Source organism: Scylla paramamosain, unplaced genomic scaffold (assembly GCF_035594125.1).
Source record: "Scylla paramamosain isolate STU-SP2022 unplaced genomic scaffold, ASM3559412v1 Contig4, whole genome shotgun sequence".
Taxonomy (NCBI): Eukaryota; Metazoa; Arthropoda; class Malacostraca; order Decapoda; family Portunidae; genus Scylla; species Scylla paramamosain.
The window spans coordinates 474,848-494,028 of record NW_026973669.1 but is presented as its reverse complement, the minus strand read 5'-3'; the positions used below and the strand labels follow the sequence as shown (position 1 = coordinate 494,028).

At 42.4% G+C, this 19,181-nt stretch overlaps 1 protein-coding gene across 1 annotated transcript in view; it reads left to right on the top strand.

Annotated features, from left to right (window-relative positions):
- LOC135096483 (methyltransferase-like protein 27) overlaps nucleotides 1-19,181 on the top strand; it is a 54,832-nt gene that overhangs the window by 19,586 nt on the left and 16,065 nt on the right. The window contains exons 4-5 of the mRNA XM_063997988.1: nucleotides 939-1,090; nucleotides 14,546-14,667. Of these exons, the coding sequence (XP_063854058.1) occupies nucleotides 939-1,090; nucleotides 14,546-14,667 (274 nt within the window). The remainder of the gene's footprint in view (nucleotides 1-938; nucleotides 1,091-14,545; nucleotides 14,668-19,181) is intronic.

Here is a 19,181-nt window from a genome sequence, read left to right as displayed (position 1 = left end):
AAGTTTTCCCATACCCCCCAGTAAAGTGTTGGGTTTTTACTGTGTGCTGCGCATAACAAGGGTCGAGGCGGTCGATGCCTTTTCGCTGAAACATTCGATCTTATAAGTTGCATGTCACGTGAAATGTACCCTTATCTGACCATAGCAATGACAGTCGGTTCTCCTCACCCCAAACAAGATATTTCATACATAGGGCAATCCTGCTATCTCACTGTGCCTTTGACAGAAAAGGTTTCTTCCTTGGTGAGTGGTAGATGTAACTTAACTCCTGCACACGACATGACATAGTACGCATGGAATTCCCCCAGACACTTCAGGGTTGCTATCCTTCAGAGATTTTGCTGTTCTTTATGGATTTGACTCTTAAGGTACGCTTCCTGATTAAAAGCCCTTCGAGAAGTCTTCCTAGGACCCCTCGTTCTAGGTTTCTGGCATGGTGTCTCCAGCTCTCCTTTCTCCCGAAATCGCGCCATGCATTTCTTGACTTTACTAGTTTCTTTAGTTCCATGGTCTGCCTTCTTTAGTCCAATAGTTTAGGTAATTACTTATTTAGTCAATTCCTTTGCAGGTGTCATGGTAATGATACAGATTTGGAGAAATGAAGAAAACCAGTGTGAAAAAAGGCAAGGTTCCAAAGAGGGTGGTGTTCCTATGAATGAATTCTCTTCCCACAGTGGCGTGGATTCTATACACTGTGTTCTCTCTCCCGCTGCATTCTGCTGGCCCAGTTACTTTCCAGTTATTTTAAATGTACATATTTATACCTCAGTAAACACCGCTATTTTTTCGCCATTAGAAGGCCGCTCCAAGGGGTAAGGGCCAAATAATTATGACTAGTCCTTTATATATATATATATATATATATATATATATATATATATATATATATATATATATATATATATATACATACACGTCCTTGTCCTTCCCCACTATAGATGATGGTGCCCGGGACATACAACGGTCCACAGATTGCCCTTGATGAGATACTGAACCATGTCCCGCTGCACCTGCGGTCCACGTGTCGTGTGCTGGACGTGGCGGCGGGTACAGGACAGCTGGGCACGATGCTGGCCCAAGCTGGCTTCAGGTGAGACAGGAGGTGTGGAGAAAAGCGAACAAAAGTCTCCTTATATGTAAGGGTATACTCTCTCTCTCTCTCTCTCTCTCTCTCTCTCTCTCTCTCTCTCTCTCTCTCTCTCTCTCTCTCTCTCTCTCTCTCTCTCTCTCTCTCTCTCTCCTATTTATTGAGAGAAGTCTTGATATACATTTGAGGAACCAATAACTGCAAGATGAGCGTGAATGGTATTCTTCAAATTACTAATTTTTAAGGAAATGGAGTGAAGTAATCAGAAAGTTTCCTGTTTGACACCAGAACAACTAAGGTCATGTGACACCGGATTATAAAATTGCATAAAAATGCGAATCTTAGGTAAAGGTGTGCTGAACGTCGGCGTAGGGTTGGTAGCGTCACATTTCTTTGGCTTTGGCGGATGTGCCCAGTTCCCACCGTCTTTACGTTCCCAATCACAGGTGACTGGTACTGCTAGGTGAAATCCCTGCCGTGATCAGGATTAGAAACCGGGACAACTTGTATTGTAGTCACACTTGCTATCCCCTGAACTACCACGCTCTCTCTCTCTCTCTCTCTCTCTCTCTCTCTCTCTCTCTCTCTCTCTCTCCCCCCGAGTGATTTAAGTTATGGCGCCGCAACATCGCTCTCTCTCTCTCTCTTTACGAATATACTGTATATATATATATATATATATATATATATATATATATATATATATATATATATATATATATATATATATATATATATATATATATATATATATATTCATCATTCATATATTTCATTCCACGTCCGCTGTCCTTACATGGCCGCTCTCACCTATTTTTAAACTTCTCCATGCTATCTCCCTCTAGAGGGAATACCACACCTTCCATACATTCCTGCCAGTCCTTAGGGAAAACACTTGCATTGCTTTCCTGTCTTCCTCCTTGGTCATTATTCAGAAGAACGACCTCTACCATTGATCCCTTCACTCCATTTGGAGACAGATGATTGATCATCTCTACATCTCAGATTCTGAATCCTGATCCATTTCTTTCACATAAATAACGCTTGTATGGATAGGTAGGGTCGGTTCCACTCAGTTCCAGAGAGAGCACATCAGATCAGTTCAGAGATCAGTTCAGAGTCAGTAAGTCTTTAGAGAGAGAGAATCAAGCATCGTCATGTTCGTCGTAATCTGTGTCACGATATCACGTGTGTACATCTCTGTCTATCATTAGATAAACAAGTACTGTCAGTCTTTGTGTTGACTTTACTCCCACAGTGAATAATAATCTAAACCATTGCCCACGTACTCCACGCTACCACTAATTCATCAGAGAATCAACGAGCCACCACCATCTATCCTGCCACCGTCATCTCCAGTAACATCCAGCAAGTCAAGCAACAAACAATCTTTCGATACAAGTGGTGTGCAACCTCAATCACAACAGTGATGCGCAAGCTATTCTGAAACAGGGGTACTGACTCCACTGACCCAATATTGTACGTCTGGCATTGTTCGTCTCGTATCCTAGCATAAAGAATGATTAGAAAACACAACACTGATAAATTTTGCTATTCACCTCTTATTATTTCCTTGAGTTTAGAGGTCGAAAGTTGTGATATTTGGTGTTACACCCCGTACACTAACGCGCACCATGGCACTCGGCGAGCCAACTTCGGAGGCCATTACAAGATGGCACTGAGGAGGCTCAAAGCGTGCAACGCAGGAAATCTGAGTGCATTGAGATCTGTAATGAGTTATGATGGAATGTGTGAGCCTATATACGGAGATAAATGTACGCTATATATATATATATATATATATATATATATATATATATATATATATATATATATATATATATATATATATATATATATATATATATATATATATATATATATATATATATATATATATATATATATATATATATATATATATATATATATATATATACACGCTTAACATATCGCAGGTTTTGTTTTGCACAAAACTATTTTATTGTTAATGTACACAAGTATTTCTACAGATATAGAAATAAGTAACTAGAACGCATGTATACAATAATTTTTATCCTCTTCTGAGGTGATCTACAAATCACTAAAATGCGTTTTTATGTAGGTTTTGTATCAGTCGTAACATTATATATATATATATATATATATATATATATATATATATATATATATATATATATATATATATATATATATATATATATATATATATATATAATTTCATGTTCACTATGTTTCCACATGGATGAGTCTAGCCTATTTTTGTATTTGTTGCTGCTGTGTAGTGCATCTGAGGAGGTGTCCCTTGAAAAAGTGATTGAATGACTTAGATTATGGAGCCGCAACATCGCGGGTTATGGAGCCGCAACATCGACTTCAAAAGCATCAAAGATTGCAGACTCAAGCGTTGATCATTACGTGTCTTCCTCACTTGCTTCCACTTTGCAGTGCAAATATAAAGTTAGGCTCAATACTATACCAATAATTAAATAAATAAAAGAACAGTTATAAGATAATCTAAATTGTTTAAAAGACAAACATTCTCCACAAACATAAAGACCTCATGTCCCAGGGTGAGAGCCCTCTCTCCAAGTATTAGCGACATCTGGAAAGTCCCATCCTCACCGGGACAACAGAATCGATATCGCTCACGCAGCTCCACCAGACAGACACTCTAGTGGAAAGTGTGGCACTGTAAGGGGAACTGAGCAGTCATTAAAAAATGGTTGGGTTTCCCAGGACATACGGTAACCATGAGTGAGGCGAGGGTGACCTTTCCGGAGACGAGCCAGTGCAGTCTCTCAGCGGCACTCCTGTACCTGGACATATATCCATGGACAGGAAGTTATAGATTTGATTGATTGGTTGATATGGCTTATTGCACCGCAACATCGCGGTCATATGGCGCCTCTGCAAACTTTGCAGTTTAAAATATTAATATCTAAAACAATATTATAGGTATGGTAAAAATGTTGAAAGACCACTAAAAAATAAACATTGAAAAGGACATGGGAAGAACCAAAAGATTTAGAAGCTTGGTATATTAATATTTTTAACTATGGCAATTGCACTGCAAAATCTTTAATATTAGTATTCTGGGGTTGTTTTCAGGGAAGGTTCAGAGAGAAGCTTTCCTGTGCTTACTTGACTAGGTACCTTACTCGGTTTATCTGGTCCTGTAGGCATAGATACCTGAGACTGAGTAACTGGTGTGGGAATAACTACCCGCACACAAATCTCTGAAAATCCTGAAAACAATGGAGAAGAAGGATTCCTTGACAGAGACATATTGGCATCATTCTCGGAGAACTTTTTTTCGGAAGACGGGTAGAGAAACCTTCCAGGTCCATTTCGGATGTGGAGGAATCACGTCATCTAACGCTCCTAAAAGGGATCTTTCCAGAGGGAACATCCGTCGAATCTAGGGAGTCGGAAGATCCCCGGGAACGTTTTAAGTGGGACTGAGGAATAGTTGTTAGTATGTGTCTCTGGAGGCTTAAAAGTTTTAATAGTCGTTCGTGGGTGAGAGTCCATGGGGGCGTGGACAATAATGTAGCTGGTGAAGATGCAGTAAAGCTTATTTCTGATATCCTCCAAAACAGAGAACTTGTTGCTGACGGAAACTGAAGGAGCGATATTTTCACAAGGAGGAGAGGCAACAATTGATAGTTGAGAAAGGCAGGAAGGTGTTACAACATTATTACCTGTTGTGGAGGAGGAAAAACTAGAGTGGAGGGAGGAGGCATATGTTTTTGCCCTACCATCCTTCTGTTTGAAAAGAAGTTCTCGTCTGGTACTACATCGACTTGTAAAATAAGAATTAGCTAGCTGGACGACGCCCTGCTCGAGACGGTATCCCTTTGCATTCTCGGGAACGTAGCGGATGAACCTCTCTGCAGCAAAAGCAGTAGGGTTTCGATTCGTATTCAGGAATATGGTGCGGGTCAAGGAAAGAGCAATGACCGCACCGGGAACGATTTTGACAGTTTTTCCTCCCATGACCGAAACCATAACACCAGTAGCATTTTAAAGGACGGTCAACGAATTTACTTTACTGAGAGAGAATGGGCCAGTCTTTACACTAGTTCAGAGAGAAAACAATCATAAAATTGAGCATATTCATTTTACACACTCTTCTGATCTTGGCCACTCGCTGAAGGATGTCATCTTTTGAGAGTTTATATCGGTGCTGGTTGTAAATACATTCTTTACAGTAATTCAATGTTCGTTGTAGTTTGGTAGATTCGAGGATCCTATGAGAAGGGCAAGGAAGGTGGAGGAGCATCATCGCCTGCGTTAAATCTTTAGCTCTTATCAAGAGACTTTTACCATATTTCTTGATATTAATTGTAAGGAGGACTCCTATCTGCCTTTGTAGTTACCTTGACCTCTCCCTACAAACTAGTAGGACGTAGGTGGGTGGCGAGCTTCAGGGGACGTTCCTCAGCATCATCAAAGACATTAAGACGATAATCATTCTCGCTGTTAATTACATTGTTTGATCGAATGACCTCAGCAATTAAGTCGTTGTCTCCAATACGCAGAAAATTTATTGTTTCAAGAGTAGCTTTGGCAGCAATGTCTGGTGTAAACGTCACATTACTTCGATTAGAGAGACAGTCGTCGTCATATTTGAGACGGATATGGAGAACTGTTCTGAAGGCTTCAAAGCTGAGTGAATAGCACAATATGACGTGGAGGCATAGATATTAATGATCATGGGAATATTGATACAAGACTCAACAACTGACCCAAGGAGTTAGAACAGTCAGGAGGTTAACGAGGAAAGCTAAAAGCAATTATGAATTAAAAGTAGCCAGCCAGTAGCCAGCCAAGCGAAGACGGAAAGCAAGGGATTTTTATCAGATATGCAGGACGAAGAATAAGGATATAATAGGTCCATTAAAGGCAGCAAATGGGGAGCTGGTTAGTTCTAGGGAAGAGATTAATAAAATTCTGAATGAGTTCTTTTTAACTGTCTTCACCCAGGAAAACATGCAGGATATGCCAAGTAGTGAACAGATGTTTAGAGCAGATGAGAATGAGGAGCAGACAGATATTACCATAACTAAGGAGATAGTGGAACAAGAGACAGATAGGCTAAAAAGGTCAAGACTCCAGGACCAGATGAAATATATCTCAGAGTACTTAAGGAATGCAAAGAGGTTATTAGCGAACCGTTAGTTTCTGGCTTTAGGAAATCACTTGAGTCAGGTGAGGTACCAGTAATGTGGAGGCAGGCTAATGTAGTACCCATTTTTTAAGAAAAGAGACAAAACTTTAACGTCTAATTATAGACCTGTCAGCTTAACTTCTGTTGTAGGTAAAATAATGGAGTCAGTAATAGCGAGGAACATTAGGGAGCATTTAGACAAACATAACTTGATAAATCACTCACGGCATGGCTTCACGAAGGGGAAGTCTTGCCTGACGAAATTGTTAAGTTTTTACAGTAGAGTTTACCAGGCAAGGGATAATGGTGATAGTTATGACAACCTTTAACTGGACTTTAGCAAAGCATTTGACACGGTACTGCATCAGAGGCTCCTGAGAAAGGTTAGGGCACACGGGATAGATGGAAAGGTGTTAGGCTGGATAGAGTCATGGCTTAGTGACAGGCGACAGAGTTGTAATAAACGGCTCGAAATCTGAGTGGGGTCATGTAATTAATGGGGTGCCACAGGGATCAGTATTAGGGCCATTGTTATTTCTAATATACATCAATGACTTGGATAGTGGAATTAGTAGTTATGTTAGTAAATTTGCGGATGACACAAAGATAGGTAGATTAATTAGGTCAGAATCGGATGCCATCGCCTTGCAGGCAGACTTAGATAGAATGAATGAATGGACGGATAGATGGCAAATGCAATTTAATATCAGTAAATGCAAAGTACTTAGCGTAGGTAGAGGAAACCCACACAATAGGTACACATTAAACAACCAAACTCTGGTAGGTACAGGGTACGAGAAAGATTTAGGAGTTATAGTTAGCTCTGAACTCCGTCTAGGGAAACAATGCATAGAAGCCAGAAACAGGGCAAATAGGGTACTAGGATTCATTTTTAGGAGTGTTAAAAGTAGAAGGCCAGAAGTAATATTAAAGTTATACTTGCCGCTGGTGAAACCTCATCTAGACTACGCTGTGCAGTTCTGGTCCCTACATCAGTACAGAGGAGAATGACTAAAAGGATACAGGGGATGAGGAGTATTCCTCACGAGGCGAGACTGAAGTTGTTAAATTTACATTCTTTAGAAAGACGTAGGTTAAGAAGGGACCTGATAGAAGTCTTTATAAGGGTTATAACAAGGGGGATGTAAGCAAAATTCTTAGGATCAGCAACCAGGGTAGAACAAGAAATAACGGGTTCAAGTTTGAAAAATTTAGGTTTAGGAAGGTGATAGGAAAAAATTGGTTCTTAAATAGAGAGGTAGATGAGTGGAACGGACTCAGTAATCATGTTGTTAGTGCTAGGAAACTAGAGAGCTTTAAGAGAAGATTAGACAGGTTTATGGATGGGGATAACAGATGGAAATAGGTAGGTATATTTCATACAGGGACTGCCATGTGTAACCCTGGTCGCTTCTTGCAGCTTCCCTTATTTCTTATGTTCTTATGTTCTTATGTTCTTAAAGACCTCATGTCCCGGTTAACGAGTCCTCTCTTCAAGTATCATCGACATCTGGAAAATCCCATCCTCATGACAGCAACGGAAAAGATACCGTTCCCGCAACTCCAACAGACTGGGACATGTCATATTATCGTATTGTAAGGGAACTATACGCTTTATTCTCGGAAGAACGTTTATGCGTTGGCCAAGATTCGTTAGCTACTCTGCCACATCACACAATTTCTATGAAATATATCAGTTCCTTTTACTTTTTATTGAAATTCAAGTATTAAGTATGGATTATTTACCTCATCAAACCATGCAGTGCTATAAATAGTCTGGGTTTAAAAAAAAATATCACAACATTTGACAACATAGCTTTGGGGCGTTGTCATTTACGTTGATCACCCGGGGTGCTTTCCGGTAGGGTAAGGTGCCTCAGGTCAGAGAGAGGGATGGCTAACCCTCTCGAGAGACACTCCCACGATGGAGGCAAGTCCTAAGTGCTCGCGTGCTCTTTACAGGCAGAATAAAGAACTTATTTACAACAGAAATAAGTATTTTTAGAAGAGAAAGGCCAATAGAGGTCATATCATTACATCCTCCAAAGCAACAGCTCGAAGAGCCAAAGCCAATCATGTGACGGCGATGACAGACGACGAATCTACTTTGTCCCAAATCGAGATTATGCGAAACAATTACCATGAACAAATAAATTATAAGAAAATTATTCACACATTATATAATGCTGAGAGAGAGAGATAGATAGATAGATAGATAGATAGATAGATAGATAGAGAGAGAGAGAGAGAGAGAGAGAGAGAGAGAGAGAGAGAGAGAGAGAGAGAGAGAGAGAGAGAGAGAGAGAGAGAGAGAGAGAGAGATGGAGGGAGGAGGTAGGACGGTCACCTGTCCTTTCCACGAAGGTGTTAAACCGATAGTTGGTCCTGTAGAAGCGCGGCAAAGCAGCTCATGGGGAATTCCCCAATTCGGCCAACGCCTAAACGTTCTTCCAGGAATAAAAACGCTATAAGCATTCACGAAATGGTTTGGTTTCTCGAGACGAGATAAACATGAGTGAGATGTGTGACCCTTCTGGAGATGAGCCAGTGCAGTCTCTGAGCGTTATAAAAGTTATAGAAGTTATCTCACCCATGTCAGTGGTGGCAACCAAATCCTCACACCTGCCCTGCCAACTAGCAAGAACTGCCACCCACGTACTAGACTCTAGTACGTGGGTGGCATTCCCTTTTATGACTTATACTCTAGTAACTAGAGTATAAGTCATAAAAGGGAATGGGGTTGGAAGGAGCGAACCGAGTTGCCACCTCTTTAACCAGCCTGTCGGCTTTCTCATTCCCTTGAACTCCATCATGTGCAGGGACCCAGGAAAATGCGATGTTATAGCTTCTATGCTGTAAAAGTTATAGCCACTCAAGAATCGATAAAACAAGTGGGTGAAGGGAAGAAGGGCTAATATGTTGAATAATGGAAAGAACACTGCCAGGATAGCAAAAAAATTTAAACGATGAGGTGGGAAGAGTAAAATTAATTCTTAAATCTAAAATAGTGGCAGACAATTCTGCCGTAAAAATGGAGGCAACACCTGGGAGGCTATCGCCTTATCAGAATTAAGGAAAGATAACACCAAATCCGACTCCATCTTCATCATTATCCCACAAAGGATGGCGATCACTGAATAAAAGAAAAACAGAAAGAAGAGTATGTAAAAGGTTGTCAAGTTCATTTCCTTTCGATAGGAACACCGGGAGGCAGATAGAGAAAACACAATGTATAAAAACGATTTATAAACACTTAGCAGGAACAACTTGCAGCGGTGAGTGAATCTGCAGGTGCATAGAAAGAATATCATTACGAACAAAGATGGCAGTGGCCCTGACCAGGAGTAAGAGAGGAGAAGAAAGCACGATATTCAGGAGGACTAAAGTGAGTAGAATCTCCGAGCATTGTCTCTTACAAACAAGTACAAAGAGGAGAGAGCATAGAAATCAATACCCGGAGTTCCTCCCAGGAGGCACGCGAACCACAACAGTTCCAATGTGGAATCTTGAATTCTTCCAATTTAAGGGGGTTTACAGAGAAGACCCAAAGAGAAGCTTCTTTTTGCCAACCTGATTAGGTACCTTACTCGGTCCGCGAGGCTTATCTGATCCTACGTTACTAGGCTTAGAAACCCGAGATTGTGTAACTGCTGTGGGGATAACTATCTGCACACGAACCTCCGAAACTCCTGAAGATACCGGAGAGGATGGATTTCTCGACAAAGACGTATTGGTATCACTCTTGGAGGACTTATTTGAATGACAGGCAGAGAAATCCTGTATATCTATTTCAGAATTGGATGAATCAATTTGATTGATTACGTTTGGCTCAGGGACATCAGACGCTCCCACAGGAGTCTTTCTATGGGGGACGCCCGTTGAGTCTAGTGACTCAGCAGACCTCCGGGAACGTTTCTGGTAAGACTGAGGAGGAATCGAGGGAAGATTGATAGTATGTGGCTGTGGTGGCTTAAAAATCTTGGAAGTCGTTCGTGGTTGGGAATCCATGAGGAATGCATGTGGATTTCGGCAATATGTTCTTTTGTACATACTGAGGTGTCTGGGATGTAGCTGGTGAAGATGCAGTGGAGGGCTTTGCTGAAGATGTAATGGAGGGCTTGGTTGAAGATGTAGAGGAGATGACACTTCCCTCCCCCCCCACCAAAAAAAACAAAACTGTTGCAGACGGTAACTGAAAGAGCGACATTCTCACATGAACGGGAAGAAACAATTGATGGTTGAGAAAGGCGGAGGATGTTGCAGACTTATTACCTTTGGTAAAAATAGAAAAACCAGAGTGGAGGGAGGAGGCTTACGTATTTTCCCCACCATCTTTGTTTAAAAAGAAATTCCTGCCTGACACTACCGAGACTAATGAAATGAGAATTAGTCAGTTGAAGGATGTTCTGTTCAAGGCAGAACCTCTTACACTGCCAAGATCGTAGTGGATGTGCTTCCCTGCAGAAAAAGCAAAATGGGTCTGATTCGCATTGAGGAGTAGGGTGGGAGTCAAGGGCAGAGCAGTGACCACACCAGGGAAGACTTGTACAGTTGTTCCTCTCATAACCGAAATCGTAAGATCGATAACATTGCACTGGACGATCGATGACAGCCTTTACTGAGAGAGAGAGAGGACCGATCTTAACACGGTCAGGGAGAAAAGAACCATAGAATATGAGCATGATCATGTTACCATTCCCTTTAATCTTGGCCACTCGTTGAACATTATCTGGACATAACTGAAGGATGTCATCTCCTGAGAGTTCATACAGGTTCTAGTTGGCATAGTAGATGGAGGAGCATCATCTTCCTGTGTTAAATCTTTAGCTCGGATCAAGACACCTTGACGTTATTGGTAGGCAGTACTCTAATCTTCCTTTCTAAATGGTTGGCAGCGAGAATAAAGTTTCCTCTACCTTCCCTATAAGATGCTACAATCCAGTAAGGTGTAGGTGGGTGGCAAACTTTGGGAGCTCGTTGTTCATCATCACTAATAATCATTCTCGCTGTCAGTTACATTGCTCGATCGAATGATCTCAGCAATTAAGTAGTTATTTCCATGACGCAGAGAATTTATTGCCTCGAGCAGATTTGGCGGTGACGTCTGATGTAAATGCCATGTAACACTGATTAGAGACACAATCGCTGTCATATTTAAGACGATACGGAGAAGTGTTCCGAAAGGCTTGAGAACACAGACACAAATATTAATGACCATGACAGTGTCAAGACAGGACTCAGCGACTGACCCAAGGCGTCTTCCACCTTGGGAAACAACAGCAGAAAGAGTACAAGATCCCACCTGCACAACGCCATCACCACCAGAGAGGGACGTCTCGAGGGCCTGGTCGACCACCCCTCAAGGACCAGATTACTTTTTATATTTACGCATATGGATAAATTGGCTCCAGGGACCAAGGAAGACCGCCTACTGGGACAACGAATGGAGCAAGCGCTAGCAGCAGTGAACGGGGTACCTCGTGGTCATGGAGGCCACTCGTTTTAAAAAGTGGCCCCTCTTGATTCGAAAGTTTGTCCACAACGGAGCTAAGACCTCTCCGCACAACGCATCCCAGCCCAGACACAACCATCTAGCCCAGGATGACCTCAAAAAGTGGTCAACGGTTAGCGGCACCGTTGACCCGTACTGGCAGCCTAACTCTGGGAACCATTTAGTCTGGCCCTTCACTGGTGACTTTGCATGCATAGGCAGCCCTCCCCCTCTAAGAAGGGTGGAGCAGGAACCGAAGCCCTCTCTAGCCTTGCTCGCTCATAGGGACGCGCAAGCTCGCCCACCACGATAAGGCGGCTTCCACTAGGGAGGCTTTGGCAAGAAACAGGGCACCATGTCTCTGAGAGACAGAACCCTCATCAGGTACACTGTCAGCTGTATTCCAAGACTCAGTAAGGAAAGCCGGAAGATTATCAGGAGAGCGGCCTTGACGGAACCCATACTGGCGATCAGATACAAGGTTGTGAAGTGATAAATATTTAAGAATCTTCCTGTTGAGGATAGACTCAAAAACTTTAGATATGCAGGAAATTAAAGCAATAGGACGGTAGTTTGAGGGATTAGAACGATCACCTTTTTTAGGAACAGGCTGAATGTAGGTAAACTTCCAGCAAGAAGGAAAGGTAGATGTTGACAGACCAAGTTGAAAGAATTTGACTAGGCAAGGTGCAAGCACGGAGGCACAGTTTCGGAGAACAACAGGAGGGATCCCATCAGGTTCATAAGCCTTCCGAGGGTTTAGGCCAGCGAGGGCATGGAAAACATCATTGTCAAGGATTTTAACAGGTAGCATGAAGTAGTCAAAGGGTGGAGGAGAGGGAGGAACAAGCCCTGAATCGTCCAAGGTAGCGTTTTAACAAAGGTTTGAGCGAAGAGTTCAGCTTTAGAGATAGATGTGATAGCAGTGGTGCCATCTGGTTGAAATAAAGAAGGGAAAGAAGAAGTAAAGTTATTGGAGATATTTTTGGCTAGATGCCAGAAGTCACGAGGGGAGTTAGATCTTGAAAGATATTGATACTTTTTGTTAATGAAGGAGTTTTTGGCTAGTTGGAGAACACAGTTGGCATGGTTCCGAAGGGAAAGTAGGAGGGAACAGAAAAGGTGCTACTATCAGTTGCCTCAGACACCTGAGTTTCAGTGAGGAAAAGAAGTTGAGGTTTAGAAGAGGAGAGGTGGTGTTCTACAGATTGAAAATTAGATCTTAGGCCGTGAATGTTGCAGAAGTTTATGAAGAAAACGTTGAGGGGAGTGTCAAGACACTTAGGGTCGTTATCAGAAGAGCAGTCCGACGTGGGGATATTTGTGGTCCCCTTCCCAGATGCTCCATGACCATCATCTCCTGGTTAAGATAAGAGGTGGCCTGGTCACTAGCAATCCACTTTTCAAAAGCCTCCTAGAAGTATTGAGCACACTCGAGGTAAGAATCTCCAGGCCTTTTCTTATCTCCCCGAAATTATAGCCTACATACATACCTTCGTCCGTAGCTTGTAGGCTTTCAAAATGTCAGCCTTAAACTCGTCTTAATCCTCCAAATCATCTACTGACATCCGATCACAGACTTCTAAGTACACTAGCAACAAGGCCAACCCATCTCTCACGAGGCCAATCAAACTGAAATTTATTTATTTTTTTTTCAAATATCATTAACCACTGGCCAATCAAACTCTGCTGCTTTCTTTTCAAATCTCCTAAACCAGTGTCCCCTTCATTTCATCAAAATCTGGTATTAGTTTCAAACTTCTCACTATATTCACCGTATCTTCCTTTGTTACCTCTCCTCTCCGACTACCATGAGGTGAATTAGCCTCTTCTTTTCCAGTTCAGATATCCTATTTTTCTTATTCTCCTTCCTTTCATACATTCTTATCTCCTCCGCCTCAAGTAACCTCGCTTTATCCTCAGACTCAGGCCTCTTGGCATCGATACCCTCTCCTCTGTCTTCAATCTTCTTGCATCAGCTTTAGTTTCCAACTAAAGCCTCCTTCTTTAGCCTCTTCCATCTCCTGGCCACTACGCATCCCTGCGTAACAATATAAGTATATTCTCGAGACATTCTTGCAGGCTATTTTCTTACATTTAAAGTGACTGATAATAAAGAAAGTGGCAGTGCAGCAAGAAGTACGTATTATAAAGATTCCTGATGAAGCGTTACAGTTAGTGCAACACCGTAACAGCAATGCAAGGCGTGTTTGATCTGTCATCAGTGACCCACCCTATCGCCCCAGGGCAAGAAGCCAGAGGCCTAGCCGGCTGGGGTTTATTGTCCCACTGGGAATTAACGCTGGCCAGGCAGCTTTATTTTCCATGTCTCAGGTGAAGAACTGGATGTTCGCGGTCCAGATGTTTCAAAGCACTTTGAAATGATTAACATCCTCTCGTCGCTCACAAGTTTACAGGCCTGTGTATTTTACACTTAGTGACTTCTTTCCAGCAAGTGTTACGGATTCGCTTTGGCGTTGAAGCGATGAGACATTCAGTATAGACGGTGAAGGAATAGTTTTCATGTATTCAAAGCAAATAGTTTGTGTGTTGGTAAGAAACAATGAAACACTAAAATACACGCCTTCCGCTGAACATTGCCATCTAGTAGAAAGATAGAACGTTGATCTCGTGACGTGCTCCACCCAGGAGTATGTCTCTAAAGGTTTGTCTCTGAAAGTTCGAGAACGGAGTATAATAGTAGTAATAGTGGCAGTAATATATATAATACATATACTACAGTCATCCCCTCCTACAAACCTTTGTAGCTCCTCCTCTCCCTCCTCCCCTACAGATTCCTGGACGCCGTGGAACCTTCTCCAGGAATGCTACAGATACTGCGGGGGAAAGGCGTATATTGCAACATTTATGAAGTTTATATGGGAAATGCTGCTTCCAAGACCAAGATCCCACAAGGTAAGAGAGAGAGAGAGAGAGAGAGAGAGAGAGAGAGAGAGAGAGAGAGAGAGAGAGAGAGAGAGAGAGAGAGAGAGAGAATCATATATATTTTATCAAGACAAAAATTTATCTCCATTCCTTCAGAAATGCGGGGTGCAAAACGAGTTTCTGCGGATGTTGCTCGAGGTGATGAAAATACAAGATATTCTAAGTCTACAATACTTTATGCACATTATGCATTTTCAGGCGTTGTAAACCGTAAAGGATTCACTCACTCAAAGGCAAAGCAGATGGAGGAGCATCATTGCTTGCGCTAAATCTTTATGTCTGATCAAGACTCCTTTGCCATATTTCTTAATATCATTTGTAGGGAGGGCTCCAATCTCATTTTCTAGATACTTGGCAGCATGGATAAAGTTACCTTGACCTTCCCTGAAATATGCTACAAAGAAGTAGAGTGTAAATGGGTGGCGAACTTTAGGGGCACGTTCCTCAGCATCATCAAAGACATTAAGACAATAATCATTCTCACTGTCAATTACATTGCTTGATCTTGTGACTTCATCAATTAAGTTGTTGTCTCCAAGACACATAGAATTTATTGCCTCACGAACAGCTTTGTCATCAATGTCTGATGTAAATGTCACATAACATCGTAACATTATAGTGTCACGATCCCGGTTATCTTTCCAACAAAGTGGATGTCACACTGATCCTGAAAAGTTTTAAAGGTCTGGATTTTTTAGAGGCCAGCTACTAAACCCTTTCACAAAACCCTTACCTTGGCACAGCACACCAGAAATCACCTTAATACCAGATCAATTTTGGGGTACAAAATACAATTATTCCACACAATAACAGGATATATTAATAATGATGTTAACTCACAAGCAAACTGAGGTAGTAGACATTAAAGGAAATTAGGGAACAAATTTGTACCCTAGCCCAACACAGGATAATTCCCACACTCACAAAAGATTCCCCCTTTTTCTCAGGCTCTTATATCGCCTCCCTTATTGCTCAGAGGTTATACACATCAATATATGACATTCCCGTCACTTCACAAAGCACTAAAGCCATTTTACTCCTTCATAGGCCGCTGAAATATTTTCCACAGTAGCGGGAATTTCCCTAGACGCTGTCACCGCGTCACCAAATAACAATTCCCGTATTTTACCTCCTCAAACCTCACAAGACATCACCACCATCACCATAGAACACCTATAACACCATAACACCATCCCCCAAAACATCAATAACACCACAACACCAACCACAAAGACACCAATAACGCCACAACACCACTGCAGCTCCAACCACAAAATGGTTGCCTTACTGCCCTACGCTGCCCCAACTCACCGACCGAATTTCAGCGGACAAGAGCTCTTGGTACCACTGAAGACACACCAACCTGATCTGGATATCAAGCTTATACCGCCATATCACTAATATCTCCACACACACACTCCATCACCACTCCACACCCGAATTCATCCCCTGAGAACGCCCCCCGCTCTATTCCCCTCAGGGCTTATTACGCTCTGAAATCCGGCTGACTCAGGTGGGAGAGACAAACAGATGGGTGTTCCCTCTTCCCTCAACACATTCCACCTCAAATACACCTCTTCCCTTACACACACATACATATAAAGAACTTAAATTACGAAGGGAATAATACTACATGATATAAATGAGTATACTAACTTATTAAGAATAAAGACATGCTAATGAGGAAAACGGAACATAGGGGACACTAAGAAAATGTGTTCCTTTTCAGGGTAAACTCGGCCAATAGCATGACAATAGAGACAATCGTCATCATATTTGAGACGGACACGAAGAACCGTTTCGAAGGACTTTAAAACTTTGTGAATAGCACCGTATGACATGGAGGCACATATATTAATGATCATAAAAGTGTGAAACCAAGACTCAGCAATTCACCGAAAGGAAAACCTGGGAAAGAGTAGCAGGGCTACTGCGAGCTCCTACCTGCACATCAACTTTACGACTAGAGGGTGACGTCTGGACGAACGCCCCTCGACTACCAGAGGATTTTTATTTTTACCCATGAGGATATCATAAAAATAAAATGGGCAAAGGGAAACCGCATACTGGGACTACGAAGGGAGCAAGCACTGGCTGCCATGGATGGGGTACTTTGTCCCCATGGGGGCCACTCGTTTTAAAAAGTGGCTCCAGCCCATACACCCAACCATCCGTCACAGGACGACCTCTAAAGGTAGCCTCTCTGGTGAACAGCATTCTTGGCCTAACTCCGGGAACCATTTATTCTTGTCTTTCACTGGCGACCTTACTAGCATGGGTAGCCGTCTCCCCTTAAATAGGATGCAGCAAGGTGTTGAAGCCCCCTCTAATCTTGCTCGCCAGCTCATAGGTGCTCACAAGTTGCCTCACCACGACAAAGCGGTTTCCACTAGGGGGATCCAAAAAGCTTAAAGACCGAGTGAATAACACGGTATGAAATGGAGGCATAAACATTAATGATCGTTAGAATGTCAAAAAAAAAGACTGAAAAACTCACCCAAAAGGGACCTTCCAACAAGGGGAGCAGCATTAGGAGGAGTAAAAGCTCCTGCCTACATATCATTGTCACGACCAGAGGGTGTCGTCTCGAGGGCCTGGTCCACCGCCCCTCGAGGACGAAATGAATTTCTAACTTTACCCATAGGATATTTTAAAAAATAGAATGTCTCTATGTACCAAGGGAAACCACCTACTGGGACTATGAAGAGAGCGAGCGCTGGCCGCCTCATGTTTCGAAAGTTTGTGCATGACGGAGCTAAGGCCTCCCCTTCATAATGTATCCCAGCCCAGACACCTAGCCGTCCAACATAGGACGACCGCAAAATGTCGCCCCTCTGGTGAGTGGCACCGTTGACCCATACCGGCAGCCTAACTGTGGGAACCATTTAGTCCCTTACTGGCGACCTTGCTAGCAAAGCATTTGACAAGGTAAAGCATTTGACAAGGTACCCAAGCATTTGACAAGGTACCCCATCAAAGGAGGTACCCCATCAAAGGCTCCTGAGAAAGGTTAGGGCACACGGGATAGACGGGAAGGTGTTAGGCTGGATAGGGTCATGGCTTAGTGACAGGCGACAGAGAGTGGTAATAAACGGCTCGAAATCCGAGTGGGGTCATGTAATTAGTGGGGTGCCACAGGGATCAGTATTAGGGCCATTGTTATTTCTAATGTATATCAATGACTTGGATAGTGGAATTAGTAGTGATGTTAGTAAATTTGCGGATGACACAAAGATAGGTAGATTAATTAGGTCAGAATCGGATGCCATCGCCTTGCAGGCAGACTTAGATAGAATGAATGAATGGACGGATAGATGGCAAATGCAATTCGATATCAATAAATGCAAAGTGCTTAGCGTAGGTAGAGGAAACCCACACAATAGGTACACATTAAACAACCAAACTCTGGTAGGTACAGGGTACGAGAAAGATTTAGGAGTTATAGTTAGCTCTGAACTCCGTCTAGGGAAACAATGCATAGAAGCCAGAAACAAGGCAAATAGGGTACTAGGATTCATTTTTAGGAGTGTTAAAAGTAGAAGGCCGGAATTAATATTAAAGTTATACTTGGCGCTGGTCAGACCTCATCTAGACTACGCGGTGCAGTTCTGGTCCCCACATTACAGGAAAGATATAGGTCTATTAGAATCAGTACAGAGGAGAATGACTAAAAGGATACAGGGGATGAGGAGTATTCCTTACGAGGCGAGGTTGAAGCTGTTAAATTTACATTCTTTAGAGAGACGTAAGTTAAGAGGGGACCTGATAGAAGTCTTTAAATGGTATAAGGGTTATAACAAGGGAGATGTAAGCAAAATTCTTAGGATCAGCAACCAGGGTAGAACAAGAAATAACGGGTTCAAGCTTGAAAAATTTAGGTTTAGGAAGGAGATAGGAAAAAATTGGTTCTCAAATAGAGTGGTAGATGAATGGAACGGACTCAGTAATCATGTAGTTAGTGCTAGGACACTAGAGAGCTTTAAGAGAAGATTAGACAAGTTTATGGATGGGGATAGCAGATGGAAATAGGTAGGTGTGTTTCATACAGGGACTGCCACATGTAAGCCTGGTCGCTTCTTGCAGCTTCCCTTATTTCTTATGTTCTTCTTCTTCTTATGGGTAGTTCTCTCCTCAAAAGGGTGGAGCAGAAACTAAGGCTAGAGCAGAAAGGCCCTCTAGCCTCGCTTGCCAGTTCGTTGGGACGCAGCAGACCCCCAACCACGACAAGGTGGTTCCCACTATGGAGACAATAACTAGAGACAACGCCGGGACTCTCCTTACTATGGTCATTGGTGACCTTAATGCAATTTACGCTGCACTTGGGGAAAACATAACTAAGAAACATAATCGTTACGGTTGTACACTACACCATTGGATTGATGACATCAGTATCAACGTCACCAACACTTATTACAGCTTCACCATTTGCATCAAAGGAAATAAACTAAACTTGATTACACAATACTACTAAATAATCTTCAATT